Genomic DNA, 24,638 nt, shown 5'->3' on the forward strand with positions numbered 1-24,638 from the left:
CTCTCTCAATACTCCTCTCTTTCTGAACTGTTCCTTTCATTTCAGTTCTTCATAATTACCCTGATATTATCCAATTTCATTTAATTCCACACTTAATATTGCCCTGTATTTCTATAGTTGCTCTTTGCTTTCTGGGCTTTGAATTGGGATTTATCTCCTCCTCATCAATGTATTTCTTGTGTGAATCTTCCCAATATGAAGGATTCATGCTCTCTTTTTTTGCTTTTGCAGTTCTGCATACAGAATCAGTTCTCAGAGAGCTGAACAGAGTGAGGTCTTTCCCATGAGTTGAGCAGACAAAGAGGCTGGCTCCCTTCACTTCTGTATGACTGCACAGAAACATAAACAGAGGCATTCACTAGAGAGTCTGCTGCTGAGTGGCAGAACGATAGATCTCCACTGGCCTTGGTCAAGGCATTTCAGTTTTGCTATGAGACAGCACTGATCATTCAATTCTCGGTATAATCTGTGTTGATATGTAAAGGAAGGAACATCATCTTCAGAAGTGGAATCATGTGTGTTTGTTATTTAATGCACACATTTAAATAATTAATCTCCAGGGAAAGTTTTGGCTGTAATTTTATCAAGACTGATCTAGCAGTGCATCGTGTGAGAAAGTGACAAGTATTTTACTAATGGTTGTGTAGCCAGAACAAAGACCATGTGGGATTTTTTTTTTTAAACTGTTGTAATTCCCCTTTTCAACATCACTCAGAGTCAATAGATCAGAATTAATATAGACATTAAACTTCTTATACTGGCTTGGGGGCCCTAAAGGAAACTGAGTCAGTGTTTACAGGTACCGTGGAGGCCTCATCCCACCCACCCCTTCGCCACTGCTACTGCCCTCCTCGTTGAAAACCCCAAACCGCCTACAGACTATCGGCACCTGCTACATCAGAATTCAGGTCAGCAGGGAGAGTCACGAAATTGCCCCAAGAGCGATGGGTAAAGGGAAGAAAGGGTTGGATGGGGGTGAGGGGTTCCTTGTTATTGTTTTTTCTGTTGGCACCAACAACCATGCCACTGAGAACAATCAGCCCATTGTATGGCAACAAAAGAATCATAATTAAAGTATATTAGGTGATTCATTCAAAACAGACTTCATCTGAACAACTGTCACAAGATTCAGTCGGACAGATTCACACTGGTTATCAGTTGGAGAAACTCTGGGAAGAATATAAACAATAATATTGTAGTATAAAACAATAAAGCAGTAAAAATACTTTCATCTCTTTTATTCAGCAAGTTAGTGAATGTTTGACAGTTTTGAATACTGGGTTTTGTGACCTTAAATAATCAAAAGAACATAGGAAGATATTTTAATAAAAATACTTTTTCTCTGGGCTTTTTGAAAAATTGACTGTATCCCACAGAAGTTGCTTTGGCTGCATCTTTCTTTTCTACAGGAAAGCTTTTCAGACAGTTTCATAATGAGGATAAAAGGAGGATCTGCAAAAAAGAAACCAAAGAGGAGTAGGATGAATGCAAAAAAAGATTTGATGATGCCCAGACCTTTGACATGGTGCCAACAATGTGTTTACATATCATTGCACATCTGAGACTCCTAAAATTAGCTGAGCTCCAAATTGACTGGGAACACAGAACAATAAAAACTAATACAAAAAGTTCAAATTTAAATAAAAAATTGTGACATTGACAAGTTCATCTACTATTCCTGTCCATCTCACCTGCCTTCCTCTTTTCTCGCCCCTTTTTACTATTCCACAAATCCTCAATTAAGTGCGTAATGGGTCTCTGAGGCAGGTTTGTGTGCTTCTTTGTTCGACTCTGGGGTCTCGGCGGGCATTAATGTTCCTCTTGAGTATGTAAATAGCCTGCGCTGTGGGAGTGCTGAGCAGAGCTGCCACTTCGTCTGCTTAATCGCGGAGGGATCCATCACTTTCAGACATTTTAGGGAGCCAGATTGGGCCACGAATGAGAACTTCGGCATTAAATACAATGCCCACACTTGAAGGAGTAACCTCAGCACCCATATCCACCTCCCACTTCTTCCGGAATAACCCCCCCTTTTTTGCTTTCTCTTCCTCCTGTTTCCCTCAGGACCCTTTACCCTCACCCTTCTCCCCTTCCTCTCCCCCAAATCGTCCAGTGCCTCTCACCCATCCTACTCCACAGCTCCCCAACCAATCCTCCCTCTGCATGTGTGCTGCTCCCCACTGCTCGGCCTATCCCATCCCGATCGGCCGAGCTGATAGACCCTACAGTCTAGTTGTGTTTACATCACCCACTTGTCCAGCGGAACACACAACAATCCCCTTCACTGCCTGTTTGTCAGCCCCCTTTTCAAAACTAAAAGAGAAGAGGGAGAGAAGGGGGAGTTACAAATACAAAAACAGAGGAAACAATTAAATTACCCCTCCTGCCCATGAGCCCTATGCTAGTGGTTTCCCAGCTCTAGATTCTGTGAACTTACTTGGAGGCCTGTAAAGTGGCCCATTATTCTAGGAGGGTTGGTGTGTTCCAAGAGCGGCTTGCCTCAATGGCTGATGAACACAGAGAGGGTTTTGTTAGAGGGTTTTGGTTCACCACATGCACTGGTAAATTAGGAGCTGCATCTATCTATCTATCTATCTATCTATCTATCTATCTATCTATCTATCTATCTATCTATCTGTCTGTCTGTCTGTCTCTCTGTCTAAACATCTATCTACACATTTAAACATGTATCTAGCCATTCACTGTGAAATGCGTACAACTTGAATATTACATAATAATTTATCTTTAACAGTTTCTTTGCAGTAACAGATCATTCTAATCTTGCATCAAAAAAGAGAAGTGATGATAAATACCCTAGGAGATGACTGTCAAGTTATGTGAATATAGAGAAGTATTATGTATTCATATAAGTTTTATGTATTACACACTTTGATCCTGATGTCAATGGAAATCCCGGTTCCTCTTATGAGGATTACAGTGAATCAGGATTTTGGGGAGTTTGTGCTGTAAATTGCAACTGAAAGGGTTTTAAGCATGCATAAGCATGCTCTTGGAATTTTGCAGAAATTGGGATCAATCATTGGAAATATTTTGCCCAGAGGTTCTCATAATGTTTGACTATGACTATAGGTAGGCTGTCGTAATCGTGTGTTGGGATAGGCCGCTATGACTGTGTTCACTCTCAGTGGAATTCCAGTGCAACATGTGACTAAAGAAATATTTACATAGTTTGACAATGTGTGCAACAAATACAGTAGACATATAAACTACAACAATGGACTGAGGAGTGATAGGGGTCCCCCCTGTGACCTCCTATGCGTAACAACAGTTATTATTAGGCAATGGTTAGATTGTATTTTCACAATATTTCAGGGATATGTGAAAAACTCTCATGTCCTGAAAAACAGTGTCAGCGAAGAGGTCCTGAAAGAAAAGCAAACTTGCTGAGTGTAGGTCATACTTACACAGATTCAGTATTCTTGGATAACTGTTAGACTTTATCTTTGTATATTCACTTCATGCACCACGTTAATTAAAATTCTGCACCAACAGTCGGCCAACTCTCAGGTTCACATGAGGTTTTCATGCTCCTTGGGTTTTGTTAGCATCGGTGCAGTCCCTTCGTCCTCTGCTGAAAATGTGTTGTCTATCAAGCATGTAGAGTAGATGAGGGCACTTTTTTAGATGACACAATATGTTGAGATAGCAATGATTTGTGAGTGAGAAGAGGAGATAGTTAAACAGTGAGGAGAGAAGGGAGACTGAGCCAGAGAGTATTGAAGAAAAGAGATCAATACAGTTGAAGACTGATGGCTCTGACACACTTCCCTGCTTCCTTGACATGCTTCCCCATTGTATTCTGGTCATACTTGATGTGATGAGTTTTCCTGATTGTAGATACACAGAAAAAACACAATTCATACAAGGAGTATTTGCAGCAATTGCAATGTCTAAGGATGATATTTAAATATTTACCTGCAAATAAGTACAGTACATGAAGCCTCTTAAAGATGTGTTTCCCATTAATTTATCCAGCCACCCTTAGAATTAATGAGCACTGACTCTGAAACCATCTGATCTGTCACTGTTCTTATTCTAGACATGATGTAACAGGAACCAAAAAGTTATGATGAATGTCAGCCTTTAGGATTTGCAGTTATGTGCTACAAATATGTGTGTGCAGGAATACCTTTTCTGTCAACACTGTGGGGTGGTTTGAGGAGGCCAGGGCTTGGCTGTGCTCAGTCCCTGCAGACTTCAGTGTTTAATTAGTGAGAGAGCAAACATCCTCCTTAGTCTTCCTATTGGCAAATCCTGAGTGAGTCTGTAACACCCCCACCCGCCCAAGATACTGCAGGATTGGACCAACAGAGATTAATGACCACAGACAACAGTGCAATATTTTGTCTGTGTTTATGTGTATGTGCTTGCATTTACATGAGTGTGTGTGTGTTCTGTGAGAAGCGGTTTGATATTGAGTGCATGTATTGTCTATGTATATTTAAATTTGAGAGTGTGGCAGGTGAGTCTAGTGATGTATGAAATGTGATTTGTACAGTAATCTGTTTTCACAGAGCCAGCTGCTCAACACAGATGTCAGCGCTTCGTAGAGTGTCAGATAACCTGATAACACAGAAGACCTTCATATATTGTTTATATAGAGACATGCTCCATCTTTGTCCAACCCTTTCTCTCTGCTGTCACTTATTGTCTAATGTGTTAGTCATTCCGTTCCTTTGTTTTCATCCTTACCTTCATTAGCCACCCCCCGTCACCCTTGCATTCTTGCCATTTCATCCCTCTCACCCTTCCCTCTGTCTGCTGTACACCTCTCTCTACCTCTGTTATCCCCTCTCATTAATGTAGAAGACATACCACAGTGGTGGTTGTAGTAGGGGGTGGGGCAATCCAACCTTACTGGCTGATTTAATGAGCTGGGGGGGATCGGACAAAAGCCATCAAAAACAGTGTGCTGCCGCTCTTTGTAGCCAGCTCTGTTTGCTTATGATGGTACTGTACCACCGTTTCATATACAACACAAAGCAACTATAGGATGATAGCGATGAAAGATAGTTGTGTAACCCCTCACCTACCAGAGGAGGTTGTACAGAGAGAAATCTCACATAATTATGGATGATCGTCATTCCTTCACTGACCTTTCATCTGTGCAGCTTTAGGCTAACGATGGGGAGCGAGGATAGGGGGTAATGGGCAGCAACAAAGTTCTTTGGTACCAGCTTTGAGGGACAAGAGAGAGGGAGAGGGAGAGAGAGTGAGACAGAAAGAGGGGGGAATCTAAAGTTGGAGGTGGAGAGGAAAGACACTGGCACAAGTATATGATTATACTGGAGTACCCAGTGAAGCGAGTTGTGGTTGGATGAGATGCCATCAAATTAAGTCTCTCTACAGATATTATCCTAGATGAATGGGAGTCACCCAATTCAATCCAGGATAATGGGGTGTTAACACATAATTACAGTGAGATTGGGTCACATCTGAGAGACCTACACAGACTACAGCACCAGCCTCAGGATTCCCAGATGCTCACTCTAATGACTGTCTCATTATGGACTCAAAAAGTGCCAAACAAAAGGAAACCTTAGCGGATGCTGAGGGATAGGCACATATGGTTCAGCCAAACATTTCCAGGATGCTGATGCACCTTTATTGTAAAGTAAAATGAGCAATAATAAGAAAAATACCATAGAAGTAGTAAAATAGGAGGGGCAGTGTTTTGGAAGTTAAATATGATGCATGAAGTATTTTACATATTGCTGCACAGCATGAATCTTAGCTGAAAAGGAAATTGGTCATTAGTGGAAGAACACATAAAGACAAACTCCATTGAGGAAGATTTGCTCTCAGGTGTCAGTGTGTGTGTGTGTGTGTGTGTGTATCGTCATCTGACTACAGTTAATAAAACTGTGGCAATCATTTGCGTATGTTGTGGTTAAAGCAGCTCCTTCAGGACTGTGGAGAGTCAGGCCAACCTTAGCTGAGGCTGTGTCACTGACCGTGGTCCTGAATTCCTGCCCTGCGAACCTATATCTGTTTGAAATGGTTAACCCTTCAAGACCAGCCTCACCTTAAGAATGGGTTATTAAACAGATTATTTGTAGGTAATACTTAGAATAAAGTGTTTACAACTGTTACTAAAATAAGAATATAATATGTTGAATGTAATGGCACCATTCGTAACAGTACCAGTGTTTTAAAAATGCAAGTTTCTGTGCATCAGGCTTTTAATAACCCAGGTTTCACTGTGTAGTTTATCACTTAATTATTTATTATATTTCATTATTAACTAATTGTTATAAATGTCAGTGGCTGTAAATTCTGTAGAAGGCAAAAAGAGTGTTTTCTGTTCTCAAACCCCAACAATGTAATACTAACAACATGCTTTTAGAGGTGTTATTATTTGCTTTGTTTTGCTTCATTAAAGCAAAAAAATCTGTTACCCTTTTGATGAATTGAAATTTGACTGTAACTGGATATATTTAGGTCATTTAGAATGTGTTATTTCTGCTCCAGTAATTGATTAGTATTTTGTTTAGTCCAAAATAGTCGCTGGCAGTGAGGAATTGACTTGGGTGATTATCAGCTAAAAGTCTGCGTCATTCATTATGTAGTTCCTTTGACTCTGTGTCAGTCTTTCATTAGACTGCATTTTCACTTCATGGTTCACTTGGAAGCAGTTAGAGACAGCTTTCAACAGGACAACTCATTGACTCTGCACACCTTCATTTGATTGAGGTCTTTGTCTTAAATTAATCCAACCTTGAAGATGAATGGTTTGGTTCATTCACAGATACTGCCAGTAACAGCTGAATGGAACATCAAGGTTCAGCCAAGAGTGCTGTGTGCTCTGGATAAGTAGACCCGGAACTAGCTGAGACACATATTGTTAAGATAGACAGCTATAGACAGTGGACACACACATTTACTGTAAATGATTCTGTTGCAGAAAAGAGGCAGATAATGAAATACACATACAGAATAAGACCAGATTTTTTCCATCTTCAAGATATGAACTTAGTGAGAAACTGGTAGATCTTTTTTTTTTTTGGATTGAGGTTTAGTATTTGGTGTTAAATAAGTTCTGGGGCAACCTCCACCTCATGGGAAAGGCATTTATTTGCCATGGTCCCTCTACACTGTGGGGATATTGTTTCTTAGAAAACTGTGCTTTTACAGATGTTCTGTGTTTTGCTGAGCTACTGGAGAGCAGCAGATTCCCCAGCTGATGTAATAAACCAGATTTACATGATAATCCATACATCCTTCTATCAATATCTATCACTGAATGCTTTCATCCCAACAACCATCCACGCATACATAATTGAGAGTGACAGTGCCTCTCTTTCTCCAGATGATGGACTTTATCTCCCACTTCCTATGCACAGCACAACTTGAAGTGTTTGCTGACAGCTTCATTTGGGGGGGGGGGCTTTTGCACAGTTCCTCAGTAGCCGGTATGTAGTGGCCATTTCTTCCCACTGCATGGCAAGTGGCTGTGAGGCTCAAAGGGACCAGATATATCCGGAGCCTGGACCAGCTCCAGGTGTCTTTACCTCACGGTATATTGTGATGCTCCAGTCATGAGAACAGGCACTGGGCCCCTTAAGACATCAGTGGGAAACTGGTATTCTCATTTACATTTCCCTCTGTGCAATCACATGGAACCTAAAAGCCTGACTTAGACAAATATAACCACATAACTGGTTTCTGAGGCAAACTGGTTCATTATTATGTAAGCACATGCTGTGTAGAGTGGCACTGAGTGACAAAACATGTGATTGTAGTTCACTAATTATGCAAAACAGATACCAAAGAAGGACTATTTGAAAGCATCTGGTGAAATGTTAATAGTTTGAATTCTTCATTACCTATGTATCTGTAAAATTAAAATGTCTTTGGTGAGGTAAAGATGTAAATTATCAGTTTGTTTGCTAGTCTTTAGACCTTGTATTTATGTGGTATGTGCACAGGCTATGTGTTTGTGTGCTGTGCGTGTTTGGCTATGAGCTTCCTCTTTTCCCTTCATCCTTCCCTTCAGTGTTGCTAGGACAACCCCTCGTGGTCCTTGCTGCATCGCGGTGGCCCTCAATGCCAGCACTCAGGGAACCTCCTCGCACTGGGAAGGCAGCATAAAATCAGGATAATCGGCGTCGATTATGGGACACAATGAGCTGCAGCTTCTGAAAGATTCATTCATCCTGGAAAAAGAGACTGTGGAAGGGGAAAAAAAGAGGGGAGCTTTGGTCCCTCCACTGCTCTCCCACGGTGGGCACAGGCATGACATCAGTGGCCTGAAAGAACTGGCATTCTGTACATGCCCACTGCCCTCCCCGCCTGTTGCTATACCCTTACACTCCCCTCCCATTTGAACCCCATCCCTTCTTTTCTTGCCCCTGCCAGTTTGGATGTGGTGCTTGGCCAAGCGAGTTGGGGCCACTGCCACTGTTTGCTTGTGAAACAAAGCCCTTCAGAAGGAAGAGAGAGGAAGCATAGAGCTTCACATGGTACTAGCCAAGAGCAGGGATGGCTGCCTCAGCCTTCCCGTCACAGGCCCCTCTTTTGGCTGATGTAGCCCCAGTATCCCCTTCTCTCCTAGTGCCCCTCATACACCCCCCCATAACCCCTTCTTCTCTGTCCTACTCCCTCAGACTCATTTCGAAAATCCTCCCCTTTCCCAGACAGAACCCTTTGAATGAGTATGACATGTCAGGGGATTTAAGATGAGTGATTTCTCATGACACAACCTTTGCCGATGGAGGTGGCATTCCTCTGGCTTTTGTTTTGCAGTTGGTCATTTGTTTGAAGAGGAAATAGCCTTCAAACACATTTCCCTAATTAGAATAATGTGATACTGCTCAGTACGATGTGAAGTCTCATGCTGCTGGGAGACGAGAAGGAAATCAGCGTGACGCTCCCCTCACATGAATCACGTTGGTCGTTTGTGCTTTGGACTTTTACTGAATAGTGGGGATACTGTATGTAAATCTGTATGTTGGCGTGTGTGAACATTAGGCCTTATTTTGCCAGTATCTTAATAGATTTTTTCCCCATATTTTGCAATTAAATTCCCTTTCTAAGCAATAACTTATTGGGGTTACCAAGGGCATACTGGATTATACCCTGTATATCTATTACACTGGACACTCTTGGATCACTGGGGCTCAGCAGTGACATAAGATGTTACAGTATAACTACAGAAACATTAATCTCTCCTCTGATGTCCATCAGCATGACCTCAAAGTCCCAAAATGGCAATGGCGTAGATATTAAATCTTCCATCCGTGATTCCCTTTTCATTTTCTCCTTTCTCAGCAAAAGCTCCATATAAAAGCACTACAGTCCGCATTGTGCCATTAGCAGTATGATCATACTCCAGCTGCCTTTCCGTCATCATCCTATGTAGCTGGGTGAGTCTGGGAGCATGTTATCTGGGGGGATTACAGTGTCCAGGGAATGGAGGGTCCCTGAGGGGTTTGACTCTTAAGCTCAGATGCTCACGCCTCATTCCACTTCTTCCTTATAGTTTTATATCTAGGTTTGTTTGGATGTGTGTGTCTGTGTGGGTATCCTGGTGGGTAACTGGTTGTGGGTGGTGGTGGAGTCAGGGGGTGGGTGCTGATGGGGGTTCACAGACATCAGGAAAGGGGCAATTCAGGTTGCTGAGGCTGTGACTGGCTTTGTGGTCCTGGCTGTGTTGACTCTTCTCTGGATGCTTTGGATAAACTGGTGGACAGCTGAGAGCTGCCCTCTGTCAGCAGAGTGCCGGTGTCTGCAGCCTCCAGCTGTACATGGGATCTTGTTTGCTGACAACTGGGAACATTTTTGGATGGAGCAGTTGTGACTCTACTGAAGGTTTCTTGTGCTAATTCACTCCTAATTACCAAAGGCTGGCAATTTGACCCTGGCCAATGTATATAGCACTTACCTCAACTCCACCAGAAATGAAGTAAGTATTATGCACATCATTTGCAGTTCTAAAACTAATCTTAGGCCTTTTCTTTTTTATGTTCATTTACTTCACTCACATAATAATTTTGTAAGACAAGCACTTGATTTGAGTGCATTAACAGAAAATATGAATGGATTTCTCTAATTTCTCTAGTGCATAAATGAAAAAGTGAATTGTAATTCTGGAGGATTTTAACATCTTTTAGTTTAGACTGTATGCCACAATTTAAATCTGAATTTATTTATCTTTACTTTTTTGTGGCTTTATAGACCTGTAATGATATTAATCTGACAAAGCTCTCAGCCACAATTAACCATTTATTAAGATGAACCTATTATTAAAGATTGGAGACAGAGGAAAAGAAACTGCATATGCATTTGTGCCTCTGTGGGTGTCTGTGTAAATGTTTTAACCTCTGAATCATGAAGTTTTGCTAGACTTTCTTTTATCAAATCCAATTACAGTTAAATAACCTCCTTTATGAGTTCCTGTTAAAATCTTAGTAACATTTTTTGTGTTCATCGTTTGTAAAAGAAGTGGCTCAGAGCTGTTGAAGTCACTGGATGCTTCAAAGCTGAGGATTAAATGTTTCATAATTAATCATTTTCTTCTCCAAGAAAATTAATCCTAGGCACATGTGTTAATAATAGGTACAATAAGGAGAAGTTTTCATCCAGCAAAGGTATTTTGTGACATAAAAAGCAGTTTATTTCATATGGATGGGAAAAGATTATTCAATAGCTGCATCCAGCGTCTTCTTTCGCCCACTCTCTTGGTGCTAAAAATATTAAAAGGGAGAGAAAAGGGGTGAAATCAGTGACTAGCACTCATCCCTTTTTTGGAATGGGACAACATGAAGAAGCTAATTTTGCAGAATTTTATTTTGGGGTATTTTACTAATTCACCCAGCTTTTATTTTAAGTAAGAAATAATGCCAAGGTAGAACGTATTGGTAGGTGCCGGACATAGGTCCATCTGTGCGCCTGGCGCTGACCAGGTGGTTGTTCTATAGCCAAGTTTACAGCAAAGGAATATACAACGCTGGGGGAAGTGTGTGTAAATCTGTGAGTCTGTGTGTGTGTGTGTTCTCATGTGGAATTATTAGATACCAGTTACACAACAACAAAAACACCATAAAGAGCCTTTGTTTATGAGAAAGTCCAGCCACTGTGGCCCGTTGATTTGAGCTCCCTGTTTTGCTTTGATCACGTTTCAGCTTTGAGAAGAAAAACTTGACAGCCAACATGATTAATATCTATTACATTCTCTGACTTCATGGCGGACTATGGCGGGGAGGGAATGAGGACCAAAAAACTGACTTTACCTCTCAGGCTTCCTTTTCTGAATTTTAGGCTGCTAGGGGCTTGAGGTGGGAGGTCAGAGTTACATGAGTTTTTCTTTGCCGTTATTTGTTTTCTATCACAGCAGACATTTTCCTGGAGATGAATGGCAACATAGAGACTTTTTTGTTTTCTCACAGACAAAAAATATGTCAAACCAAGCAAGACACCTTAATAAATGATTCCTGCAACTTGTTAGGGACTGTATCTCTTCCTTTTCGTTGCCATTTTCAGTCACTTTCTGTCACAGAGTAATTGAACGACTCCCTAACATTGCATGTGACAGACTCAGCTGGCTCCAGTCTCACTGACAACCTCACTCACACCTCGATGGGACTGCAGGACACTGCTCTGACACACCTGAGATGGAAAATCACTTTTTATTCAGTTAATTGAGCTGCGGAACCAAGCCCCCTCTTCCTACCTTTTTATTTGAGGCTTTGTGTGATTATAAATTTAGTTTCACCCAATCATGAGAGTGTATGTATGAGTGTGGAGAAGTCTTGCTCCTCCCCTCTGCAATTCATTAATCAGTTTTTGTACTATCAAGATGGCATTGTTTAATTTTTTTCTCTCATCGTAAACAAGATATCCAAAGACACTCATCAGAGACTGTCTTTGGTGTGAGCCTTCTAATATCAGAAATAATTAAACATACAAATTATGTAAGACAATATTTTGAATTTTAATGTGTGCTCAGTTTTGTGGGTGTGAAACTCAGTTTGTTCAAATTTTCATACTGCTTCACTGTTGTCTGTATGTGTTACGCACATAATAGGTCTTTTCAGATTGCTGTTTCATAATATAGTTTATCAGTATAATTCCTTTATGCATTGTAAACCTATCCTGAAGGTTAAATTACATAATGTAGACATGCCTGTAAATTTGTCCAAAAATCCAGACAATTATTGCAATTGTATCAATATACAGAGCTCATGTTTTTCATATATTTGTACTAAAAATGCACTTCTCAGTAAACTGACTTGAGGCATTGCCCAAAAGGACTGTAAATTTAAAAGCAGCATCTTGCAGTCAGTTTCCATCTGTGAACAGTTTTGGAGTGACAGACTGGCAACACACTTGAATGCTTGACATTTTTCATTAGGTTTCGGAGATATCCAAAACATCTGATTTCCTATATTATACTGCTGTATTATTTTTTGGATAAAACATAATGATTTGATCACATGATGTACTAATGTTTTATGGCCAAGAGTGTGTTTTTGAGTAGATTCAGCTTGATGGTTTTGCATTTAGTAAGTAGCTGTTTTGATTTTTTCTTCTCCCCTGTCACAGTGCCAACAGTATGCCTAAACAAGTCGAGGTGAGGATGCATGAGAGTCACCTGGAGCCCATAGAGCCCAGGCCTCAGTCCAGATGTGCCAAACTCTGCTCCAAAATGTTCAAGAACCTTCTGCTCACACTCACCGTACTGGGTAAGTTACTTATTCCTTTGTTTTCTTCCTAATTTCTTTAAGAAATGAAGACAGGCACTAACCACCACTGAGCTCAGCATTCTGTTAGCTCAAAGCTCAAGGATGCAGCTTGTTTGTAATATAAGCAGGAGAGGCCATCTGCACTCCCTCCATGTACCAGACAGTATGATGACTGCATCTCTCGACCTTCCCCAGCTCTGTGCCACCTGTTGCTATCAAAAGCTTTCTGTGACACTGGACACCCAGACAACCTCTGGCGGTGCATTAAAAAAACTGATTATAGCACTGGCTCACTGCGCCACAGGGGGGAGGCTTAATGAAAAGAGGAAAGGGCATGAAAATAGTGATACGATTTCTGGCCATAGGCCTTAAATTAGATTGGTGTTTAACCAGCGCATATTATTTCTAGCTTGTTGTGTCTGACAGCTAGGTGATCCATCCCAAACCTACCATTTTATAATCATAGGCCTGAGAACAGTATAAATGCATATATGTCATGTGTCTGTCTGTATCCTGCTTACATGCGTGTTTGCATGTGTGATGTGTACATTTCACCTCACTTGGCATCACTCTCCCAAAGCAAATGAGACAGTGTGATCACTGAAGATCTGTGACTTGGCAGACAGGAGCCTGAACAGGAACTAACAAATGAGACAAAGGGAAGGCTCAGGAAATCTAGTGCCATCCAAAACAGATGGGTGTGCAGAATCTGCAGGATGCTGCTACACTGGAGGAAAGATTGAAGAACAGAGGACAGATTACAATTTCTTTTAAGAAAGATGGAGAGCTTTTGATTCCAGTGTGTGTTATTAAACAGCGTTGCAGGCTGTGTGGTCTTTGGCAATGGTCTGGTAGTAGAGGAAGTGCAGCTCCGGGTGGGGGTGGGGGGTGGGGTTATCTGGCCTGCAACAGACAGATACACAAGCCAACAGACGGGTGCTGTAGGTATGGGTGCAGTGGGGATTAGAGCAAACAGAGGTCATCTTCGGAACAGAAGATGTGGCAGGAAAAGCACTGTTATTTGGAAAAAACAAATGTCAAAGGTCAAAGAAGAATTTGTTTGAGAGGAGCTGTTCTTTCAAATGTCACTGTTTTCAGGCTTCTATAAAAGAAATACAAGATAGGCAAGGAGAAAAAAACTCACTAGATAGCAGAACATTTCAGTAATGCACAAGTTGAGCCCAAGATTAGGGTCGACTGAATTGCTTTTCTCTCTTTATTGAATGCTAGTATTTGTCATTTTTACTTTCCAGACCACAAAGCATTTTGGGTTTGCAGAGATTACAGGTGCTGCACCGGGGGATGGTGACTCCTCCACGCTGCTTCAAAGAGATTTGAAGCTTTACTTTCTCTTAGCAGATTTCTGTTTTATCTCCTCAGCCCACTGTCCTCCCTAAGCATCTAGGTGATGGCCTCTTGTACAAATTCAAACAAGTGTATTGACAAGGCAGGGGTCAGCTTTAAGGCAGCATTTAGGAGGAAAACACTGTAGCTTGTTTGTTACTTCATAGATTATTTTTAGGCTTTTCTCATTAGCACAGAATATCCCATAAGAAGTTTTATTCAAATGTGAATTTTATTTCTCTGACTTTTCAATATCTACCTTCATTTTAGATTCTCTTCTCCTTTGCCATTATCTGCTGTTGCAGTTTCACTTACTCACACTCCTTGCACTTCAGGTGTGATCTTGGGAGCTGTAGCGGGGATGTTGCTTCGTGTTGCTGCCCCAATCCACCCAGATGTCGTCATGGTGATTGCTTTTCCTGGAGACATCCTGATGAGGATGCTGAAGATGCTGATCCTGCCACTCATCATCTCTAGTTTAATCACAGGTGCAGTGTGACTGGTCAGTTAGGGTGAATACAACAAATTGTTCCAAGAACATTGATTATTACTGTAATTCCCTTTCTGAAATTATAATTGACAGCATTTCAATTGATTAAAAAAGCCAAGCATCATGCAAACATTTTGCAATGTTCTAAAGGTCTTTACATTCAGCCTTAATGTCTGGCAGCATAAAGTCATCATTTCCACTTAATAAGTACAGTAATTACCAGGTAAACATGAGCTCATTGGCTTCTGCTGCAGGTCTGGCCGGTTTGGATGCCAAATCTAGTGGTCGCCTGGGCACCAGAGCTATGGTCTACTATATGACCACCACGGTTATTGCTGCTGTCCTCGGAGTCATCCTGGTGTTAGTCATCCACCCTGGCAACCCCAAATTGAAGGAGGGCTTAGGCGAGGGCGAGAAAAATGACGATGTGTCCAGCTTAGATGCCTTCTTTGATCTTATCAGGAACCTGTTCCCAGAGAACCTGGTGCAGGCTTGTTTCCAACAGGTAATTTGGGAAAAATAACTACATCAGGTAAATGTTGAAGTATAATTATCAGTGCAGATGTTGGATGATTAAAAAGACTGTCTGAGATATATCTCAAATTAAATCTGTTGAGAATGTGGAATAATATGGAATAATATAGAATATCATTTGTAGCAAAATAACTTTTGCCACTAGATTGACAAAAAAACTAAGCTTGTATGTTTGGAACTGCATATGCTTGTACAAAACAATTCAGATGCACATTGATTTATTAAAATACGGTAATATGATATGTAGCGCCTACTCTGCTGTCTGTAAAGAAGCAGATTTTCCAATTGTCATTTGAGTGGCATTTAATACCTAACTGGCCCAGCTCATCACCGACCTTTCCTTTGTGACCTCAGATCCAGACGGTTACCAAGAAGGTGGAGGTGGTTGTTGAGGAGGACATCAATGCCACCGCTGTGGAAGGGCTGGTGGCTAACATTACCATGGAACCTCAGTATGTCATCAAAAAGTCCCTGCAGTACAAAAGTGGCATGAATGTTCTGGGTATGTGAAATTTGTTCCAACAGGGGGAAAAAAAACTCACAGCATATGGATTATTAACAATAAACAAGATAAGATTCTACAGCCATGCTAATGGCTCTGTGACACTACAATACAATTGGTAATAATGGGAATGTCATTAATCTGGTGAGCATGAAAAGTTATGGAAACAGCAATGTTATTATAATTAATCATAAAGGGGGCATACTTGTCTAGGATTCTCAAGGCACTGCAAATATCTATAGCAAAACATCATGGGAATTCATCCAACAATTGAGACATTTCAGTCTGGACCAAAGTGGTGGACTGGCCAGCCAACATTGCTATCTCTACAGCCATGCTAGTGGCAAGACTAAAAGCAATGTTTTTGGTATTACATTTACAGAATTTGACCAAAGCTAACATCTGGGAAAACCTTATGTTTTTGGTTGTAAATGTAAAACTTCCCATCTTCTAATTTAACCCACTCATGCAGTAGTCATCTCAGCTGTCCACACTGGTATTTAAAACCTGAGAACTTTATGATTTTCTGTCACAGGTGTGATTGGTTTCTTTATTGCATTTGGCATCTGCATGGGCAAGATGGGAGACAAGGCCAGACTCATGATCGACTTCTTCAACATCCTCAATGAGATTGTGATGAAACTTGTCATCATGATCATGTGGTTGGTATAGCTGTTTATGCCGAGTTATTTTTCATGTGATCATAACATTTAAAGAGATTATATCTATTTAAAGCAGTCTGACATATCCTCTGCACATTACTAATAACAGCTTTTTCATCTCATCAGGTACTCTCCCTTTGGTATTGCCTGTCTGATCTGTGGTAAGATCATCTCCATCAAGGATCTGGAGGTGGTGGCCAGGCAGCTGGGCATGTACATGGTGACTGTGATTGTTGGCCTCATCATCCACGGGGCAATCTTCCTGCCTAGCATCTACTTTATTATCGTCAGGAAAAACCCCTTCACCTTCTTCTTGGGCATCTTCCAGGCCTGGATCACTGCTCTGGGGACAGCCTCCAGGTCAGCATCAAGGATAGATGGATGGAGGCTTCTTAATATTTAAATAACTGATACCAAAGTCTGACTAAGCTTCTCCTGCTTTTTCCACCAGTGCTGGTACACTGCCTGTCACCTTCCGTTGTCTGGAAGAGAACTTGGGTATTGACAAAAGAGTCACTCGTTTTGTGCTTCCAGTTGGTGCCACAATCAACATGGATGGAACTGCTTTGTATGAGGCTGTTGCAGCCATCTTCATTGCCCAAATGAACGGTGTCGTTCTTGACCCGGGTCAGATTGTCACTGTCAGGTCAGGAAACACTCAAAAATGATGTGGTGAGAAATGTAACCATAACTGCAAGCAGTTTATTGTCTCTGGACAGATGGAAGAACTGAATGCCCTGTGTGATGTAGGATTCACTGGTTTTGAATGAAATATCAACATGAATTCTGGGAACTGATGCATTGGCAGTCTGCTCCAGTATGCAAATATGATTCTCAAATCACTGTCTTCCCTAAAAGTCAGACTGGGGTTCAGGAAAAAGCTATTCTTAGTCATAAAAGCATGAACTGTAATGTCCACTATTTAAAGATTGTTTAAAAGAGAACAAGCACGGCAGCAGCGGAGAAGGATTTGACAGCGAATAGAAAAGTCTCTGTTGCTCAAAACAGAAACTGTACAAGTAAAATTTACAGTGGAGCAACTAAACCATTAGGAGGAAACATGTGCCAGTGCCGTATGTCATTCTGAGAGACAAGGTACATCCAATCTACTCACTGCTTCTCGAGTATCTGTAACTACCATCTCTAAATGCTCTTTTGATAATAGAGTGATGTGAGGATAGATGACCTTCAACATGACATTTTATGACATATCAGTTCACATTTAATCCTCTCTTCATGTGCGATGGAGGACCCACTCTGGTGCTCTTGGTCGGCTGCTCTTTACACAAGCACCATTCAGAATAAATGTTTTTACCTGTGGCTATGAGATGCAGCAATTTCATGTTCATATGTGTCTCGAGCTGTGGTGAGGTCAACAGAGTTTGGAGACACATGTGTTGCTTTTGTGTGTATTCACCCAGTTTGACAGCCACCCTGGCCAGTGTTGGAGCAGCCAGTATTCCCAGTGCTGGCCTGGTTACTATGCTGTTGATCCTGACTGCTGTAGGCCTGCCAACCCAAGACATCAGCCTGCTGGTTGCTGTCGACTGGCTGCTGTGAGTTTTCCAAGACAAAAATATATAGAGTGTTTACACAATGAATCTTCCCTTTATTTCTACATTGTTTTCTGCACATCTACAAATCCCTCTTAGTATTTTCCTAATTAAATAATCCTAATTTGCCTCTTCTCAGGGATCGATTCAGGACCTCAGTGAATGTGGTGGGTGACTCTTACGGTGCAGGCATCGTGTACCACTTGTCCAAGGCGGAGCTTGATGAGCTGGACGCGCACATGGCTAAGTCTGATGACATCGAAATGATGACGAAGACCCAGTCTTATTACGACGACATGAAGAACCACCACGAAAACAATTCCAACCAGTGCGTCTTAACCGCTACCACAGCCACTACCTCCACAGCTAACAATTCTGTCATAGTAGATGAATGCAAGGTACAATTAATACTTACAGACATAGAGACTTCCATATAACCCTTTCTGTTGTTGCATGCTTACCCTGCAGCTTTGCTTGACTCTGTTTGTCTGTTTTGCATCTTTGTACATAATAATGTAAATGCACCCACTATTATTTATACAGAAGGAAAGCAAAAGAACAACAGACACATGTCGAGTATGTACAGTATTTCATTTTTCTGGAATTGCAGCTTCTGTGTTGTCAACATATAAAATTTTAAAGTGCTTAATCCAGAAGGCTTTTCAGAATAAAACAAACAAAAAAAAATTATTAAGTTCACCATATGTAAATGAATGGATCACTTTTTGTACTGTAGTTATCCTGATGACTGTAACTTGTTGAGGACCGGCTTTAACTCCAAAGGCAGCTCCAGATAATCCTCATTATGACCCTGAGGAATTGTTTAGCAGCCTTCCTATATATCAAAAGTTATATCCACTTACCAAAAAAAATGGTTTCCTTTCACTGTGATCATTTTAGATCATTTCTTTTTTGTTCAGCTTAATGTTCAGCTTTATCTTAAAATGTAGCTCATTTTAAATCTTTGTTTTTGAAGCAGTGATTATTTTTAAAATGCAGGCAAAGAAAGTGTTGGCGCTTATTAGCAGTTCATATATTCCTTACATCCTGTCACTGACTTATTCCCAGGCAGAGTTTTATTTATTTATTTTTATTTTTTTTGCATTTTGACACCATCTATTTATGCTCATTGTGAGAACTGTGTTGTGAAATTGAAAGCTGCAGAAAGGTTTCCATAATATAAAACATAATACACTTTGAATCCCATTTTTGTATCCCAGGCTTTTTAGGCTAATATATGGGAGTTCAGAGTGCTTTTTCCCTGGCGGAAAAGGTTTATTGATGAGCCGATTCATTTATTACGGGATGAAAAGTGTTGCCTAGCAACACCGGCAACCTGTCACACAAGCACTCTGTCCAGAGTAAAAAGTTACATCCTCCTTTCTGAGTCTCCATTTATTAACAGGCATTTACATCAAAATGTGACACAAAGGCTTGCTAGTTCCAGAATCCACCATGACTAATTGTTTTCTGTTCTGTTGGCCAGTAAATAGATTTATTTACATTTCTAACCCCATTTTTCAAAGATGCTAACCACTGGCTAGTGCTTGCAAAACAGCAAAAAACATTGCATTCATTCTGTAGTTTGTACCTTGTTTTCTATGTAATCTGTCTTTTTTGCATGTATAATTTATTCATGTGTATTATTATTTTATTTTATTTTATTTTTTTTACTGCTTGGTGAGTTTTTGGTCATCATAAATGTGTGATCTGTTTGCAGGTCAGTAAATGAAACTCTGCTCCTAGGACTTCCATAGGCATGATCATCAGTAGTCATCCAGGAGTTCCAGTATTTCTCCAAAGTTTTTGCACATTATAAAATAGCTACAATAGCTAACAGGCTATGTATTAATTGCCAAAGTAAAATCACTAGAGCACGCAGTAATAAATATGTTTACAGGTGTGTATTTTCAGGGTATATTGGAGTAAAGTAACATTTCTGATGGCATAGCAAGCAATTATTCATGGTCAGCCATGCTTTATAACCCTTATATGTCTTGACTGACCAGTCAGACTGAAACTGATAGGTGAGAGCACTGGATCAAACCATGCACTGTCATTTAAAGTTGTTCAAGCCAGCTTTTATTAAGAAATGAACTGTCACTTTTGAATCTGTGCCTTGGATCCACTGCTTAGATCTCCATGCTAACTGCTTGCAGGTAACCTCAGCCACTAACGGATCTGCTGCGGAGTGCACGCTTGTTGAAGAGGAACCATGGAAACATGAATAATGGCAGCACAGAGATCCCCTGCTCCTGGGCTCCACAAGCTTTCATATCTGGTGATAAAAAAAAGAATGAATGAAAAAAGGTCACACAAACAGAACTACTAAGTTTTTTTATGTAGTTTAGCTTTTTATTAGTCCCTTTAAAAGTTTTTGTAACTGTCTATCTGACTGATATATAATACTAATTCACTTAACCGTGAAACAATAACAGAGGTATACTTCTGATTCTGATTCTTTACCTGTTAGAGCACAGTTATGTCCTACAGTATATTGCAGATACTTGCACAATGTACTTCAAGTCTTGGAGAAGGAAGGAAGAGAAAAAATGTTAGATAAGCTGTTCTTAGCATTATGTCCTGGTTCTATATTATAAGATGAGAGGACAGGTTTCATGCAGGTGATTCATTTTTCCAGTGTGAGGGGATGAGCAAGAGTTCAAGCATTCACCATGGCAAGCGATGTAATGTTTGAGCTGAACTTCCCTGCCAGTACGGCCACATACAGAATGTGTGACAAGGCCACTGCTTTTCCTCTTCAGCTCAGTCTCTCATCTAAAAACATCTCTTAGCTGCTAGAGCCTTTGAAGTGCATCAGACTGCGTTGGCCCAATGTTGCCCACTGTCCCAGAGGTCCAGCAAACTGATGCGTAGCAGAAAGATCAATAACGAATAGGAAAACCATGCCGAGCCTTATAGCCTACAAGCACCGTCACCGTAGAAGTTATAAGCACAAATCCAGCAGAATAACATCCACTACCACAAGCCTCTTTTTTTTTTTATCCCCGTTACTTTTCTTTTTTAAACTACTGTTATGAAAAGGGACTTTTTTTTCTTTGTGTCACCAGCTGAGTGGGTTAGAAACATTTCTGTGTGTGTGTTTGCATGTGTGACAGAGAGCGAGAGGGTTAAGAAGTCAGTTATAGGGACCAAACAGGCAGAAAACTGCCTTCATGACACACAATGCATTTTTAAGTTTTCTTCCATTCTAACTCTGGTACAGTTGCTTGATGTTACCACTTTCTTCTGATAAAACTTCTAAACTTAAGCAAAAAAAAAAAAAAAATCACTGCCCTAAATATGAAGCTTTTTACAATACTCTCCCTTTTACCAAAAATAACTTTGTGATGCACTGAAATTTAAATTAAATTAGCATCAACATAATTATTATGATGATAAACAATAATAAATAATTGACCTATCTGGAAAAAAAAAACTGTTGCACCAAATATATAGAGCACAAACAAATCGACAGAGCACAAATGCCAGTGAAGATAATGATAAGTCAGTGGCATAATCACTATGTCATGCACATTATTGTTCCATGTCGACACTGACTATAAGTGTGTCAAATAAAAAATAAAAAACACACATTAAGATTCTCAGGCTTTCATGTTTACTCCTTTATAGGGGAAAATGTAATCTTAAAATGTTTACTTGCTCCAACTAGAGCTTTTCATCTTAAGAAAATGGCCTCTTAACTGCACATCTGTGGAAAGTTGCAAAGGTCTTTGTTGAAAAAAACTTGTATGATGTGATAATATGACAGCACACACACACTTATTCAGTCCACATGCCAGCTGTTGAATGATCCTGACTTTGTGGACTATCTGAAATCACAGACGTGGCCATTATTGAACACTGAAAAAGTACACAAGGCAAACTACCAGAAAAACCCTTTAAAAAGACAAGGGCGAAGAAGGGGTGCTCGGCTGTCAGTTGGATTCTTAGCTCGCATAAACAGAGACAGATAATTTATAAAACACTCCTTGGATAGGCTTGCCAGCTTTTTGTTCAGCCAAACCTAAAAATGTGAAGAATATATTTTAGCCACCAGAGCTCATGACTGTTTCTACAAACCCTGGATGCTGCAGCTGTGTGTCCATTTTGGCAAAAAAAACTAAGAACAGAACAAGGGACACATATGATGCATTATACCAGAATGTTGCCAACGATCAGGTAAAATATACAGTTTATATATGTATATTCCTCTCATAGAACCAAATGGCTTTAAAAAGATTCACAAACATACAAACAGAGCTGGACTACTGGCTGTTAATCTTTTTTAGCCTGTGTGAGTGAGAGGTGAGATTTCTGTGATGTCAGTGTGGATTTGATTTTTTATTCATCAGTATTGTGTCCTTCTCTCTTGTCTAATTACTTTGATTTGTGTTTGACAACCTTGCCTTGAAGATGTTCTCTTAAGACAGATGCAAACAACAGATGCCAATTAAAATAACACAAGTTAACAAAACATTTAGTGCTTAGACTGTCCTTTAGTTCCTGAAACACACTTCCAGCATCTTTCACTGCACAAACTGATGACACACAACCATACACACTAAATCAAGCATGCACACACCCTCTCACATGTTCATAGACACAGACATATTCTCATACTTTTTAAATGCACACATATAGACCCATGCCAAACATTTAAACCTTGAAGATCATTATGTTTAGAATTACGATCTGAAACAGCACTGACAACCGGGCCAGGCCTTGTGAGCCTGACCTTTCGACCTTGTGATCTTCAGGAAGAAATCGTTCCAGTGAGGAGAGAATGCAGACCATGTCACCAATGGGGATTGAGTGTTGAACCACTATTATGTTCAAACTCATGGTTTTAGAAGCATGAATAAAATAAAATGAGATTATTTTTTTGCACCACTATCTTAAAAGCATGATATTTTGAAGTGCCTCCTTGCACTTTGTGTATATATTGTAGGTAACAGATTGGTTCTTTGCTTGTTTTGTTCCTTTTTGTTGTCTTTTCGGGGGCATTGAAATGAAATGTAGGAGTATAGTTTCATTGTGTGACATTTTTAATGTAATCCTCTAGAAAAGAAATTATATCATCTGTTCTGAGTAAAAATAGAGTAGACAAAAGGTATAGAAAGGAAATTGTGGCATAAATTGCTTGTTTTTTATTCCCTAATAGCTGTTAGCTTGTTGTTTTACTTACCAGTCACACTCCAATATATAAATATCTTTTTTATTCTAATGTAAGCATTCTGAATGTTCGTTCCATGAAGATATACAGTAATCAGTGTGCATTCATTTTCACTGTACATAAATAAATATACAGTATAACTGTTCTGTTCAGTGGCAACGCAGAATGTTCCAGAAATTACAGTGATTCTGTAGCCAATACTGTCTGCATGAAGAAGTGAAAGAAAGAAAAAAAGCAAAGGGACGTTTGGTAGGGGGCCAACATTAGTTATTTTGCTGGGAATTACTGTGATACATTGAAGAAGAGAGAGAGAGACAGTGAGAAGCTGAAGTTTTCCCTATAAGTAGGATAGAGTGAGAAATCAGAGACAGCCCAGTGGTTGGATTGAGAGAAAGAACAAATATCAGATGTATTCAAATGCCTGCTACAGTATTAAGCAACATTCCTCAGGTGACTCATCTGAACCAGTGGAGAAAACTGGTTTTAGTCTCAGACGTCTTTATTTACCTTGTGCATTTAAAGTGAAAAATCATGGACATCCAGATCTTTTAGATTCTGTGTTGGCCGCATGTTTGCACATATCACCTAACTCTGTCATGGCACCAACGCCACAGAGGTCACTGAATCCCACTCTGTATACTGCCTTTACTCCACTTACCTCTTTTGTTTTCTACACAAAAACTATATGCACACACAAACACCTGGAACTTGCTGTGTAAATGGTACTGACGACATGGAAATTGATTGGTGTATGTGTGCTTTTGAAAAAGCTCCTAAAAAGATCTGATAATCTGTCTCACTCCTGCCTACACTATGCTTTCCTGATCTTACTTTTCTAGGCCTTCCCTCTTTGTAAAGCTGTTGTAATTTTGATGTAAAGACAGAGCGTATGTGTGGGGGAGATATACTATTGAGGAAAAAAAAAGACAAAAAACATGAATTCTTTCCTTGGTTTATGGTATACAGAAGAAAAATCTGTTTCTACATATCATTAAGTGTTGTACCTTTGGTGTACATATACAAATATAACTAATAAATGTTGATTCATAACTAAATATTGGCTTTTTTTGATGTTTTGTCACATAACTGTCATATAAACACATATATGCACATATGTCCCCCACCCATACACACACACAAATGCATTTTGACTCCCATACAGTCTAAACAAAATAGTTATTACTGATGTATTAGTTTAAACACTACCATCTAAACATGCCTTACCTGAGCAAACAACAGTTGTCATGCATCATTTTACCTACAAATACTAAAAACTCTACATTTGTTTGGAAAAATTAAGTCAAAGTGATTTTTTATGACAACAGGTCTAAAGCTAAAAACAAAAACAACAAAAAAGATATTTTTGAGACACAATTATGTTTCCTACTAGTTGATATGCTGTATGCTCCTTAGGTTTCACTGCATTACAAAAAAAATAACAACTTTAAGGCATTAACAAGCTCATGAAAAAATAATAAGCTAACAACAAAATGATGTGTCTAGAGCAGAGACGGAAATAATTTACTATGTACAAGACATTGTTGATGGCGACATTATGCCCAAAACAGCGCTGTCACAGCATTTAATGGTTGAACACAATGTATAGTAAGAGCATATTAAATAAGAAGTAAATGTGCTCCTTTGTCAGTGAAGACAGTTTGACTATGCTGCAC

General features: G+C 40.0%; 1 protein-coding gene across 3 annotated transcripts in view; it reads left to right on the forward strand.

Annotated features, from left to right (window-relative positions):
- slc1a2b (solute carrier family 1 member 2b) overlaps nucleotides 1-23,276 on the forward strand; it is a 27,387-nt gene extending 4,111 nt beyond the window's left edge. Inside the window, exons 1-11 of one of the 3 annotated variants that reach the window (XM_020615202.1) lie at nucleotides 9,619-9,925; nucleotides 12,565-12,704; nucleotides 14,384-14,536; nucleotides 14,793-15,043; nucleotides 15,427-15,574; nucleotides 16,110-16,236; nucleotides 16,363-16,596; nucleotides 16,688-16,882; nucleotides 17,658-17,792; nucleotides 17,929-18,187; nucleotides 19,949-23,276. In XM_020615202.1, the coding sequence (XP_020470858.1) occupies nucleotides 9,888-9,925; nucleotides 12,565-12,704; nucleotides 14,384-14,536; nucleotides 14,793-15,043; nucleotides 15,427-15,574; nucleotides 16,110-16,236; nucleotides 16,363-16,596; nucleotides 16,688-16,882; nucleotides 17,658-17,792; nucleotides 17,929-18,187; nucleotides 19,949-20,020 (1,752 nt within the window). In that variant the 5' untranslated portion in view covers nucleotides 9,619-9,887 and the 3' untranslated portion in view covers nucleotides 20,021-23,276. Of the gene's footprint in view, nucleotides 1-9,618; nucleotides 9,926-12,564; nucleotides 12,705-14,383; nucleotides 14,537-14,792; nucleotides 15,044-15,426; nucleotides 15,575-16,109; nucleotides 16,237-16,362; nucleotides 16,597-16,687; nucleotides 16,883-17,657; nucleotides 17,793-17,928; nucleotides 18,188-19,948 lie in introns of those variants that run through there. The other 2 variants (XM_020615204.1, XM_020615203.1) reach the window with 2 other exon arrangements.
- The last annotated feature ends 1,362 nt before the right edge of the window (nucleotides 23,277-24,638 follow it).

This window comes from Monopterus albus, unplaced genomic scaffold, assembly GCF_001952655.1.
Source record: "Monopterus albus unplaced genomic scaffold, M_albus_1.0 scaffold160.1, whole genome shotgun sequence".
Lineage (NCBI taxonomy): Eukaryota > Metazoa > Chordata > Actinopteri > Synbranchiformes > Synbranchidae > Monopterus > Monopterus albus.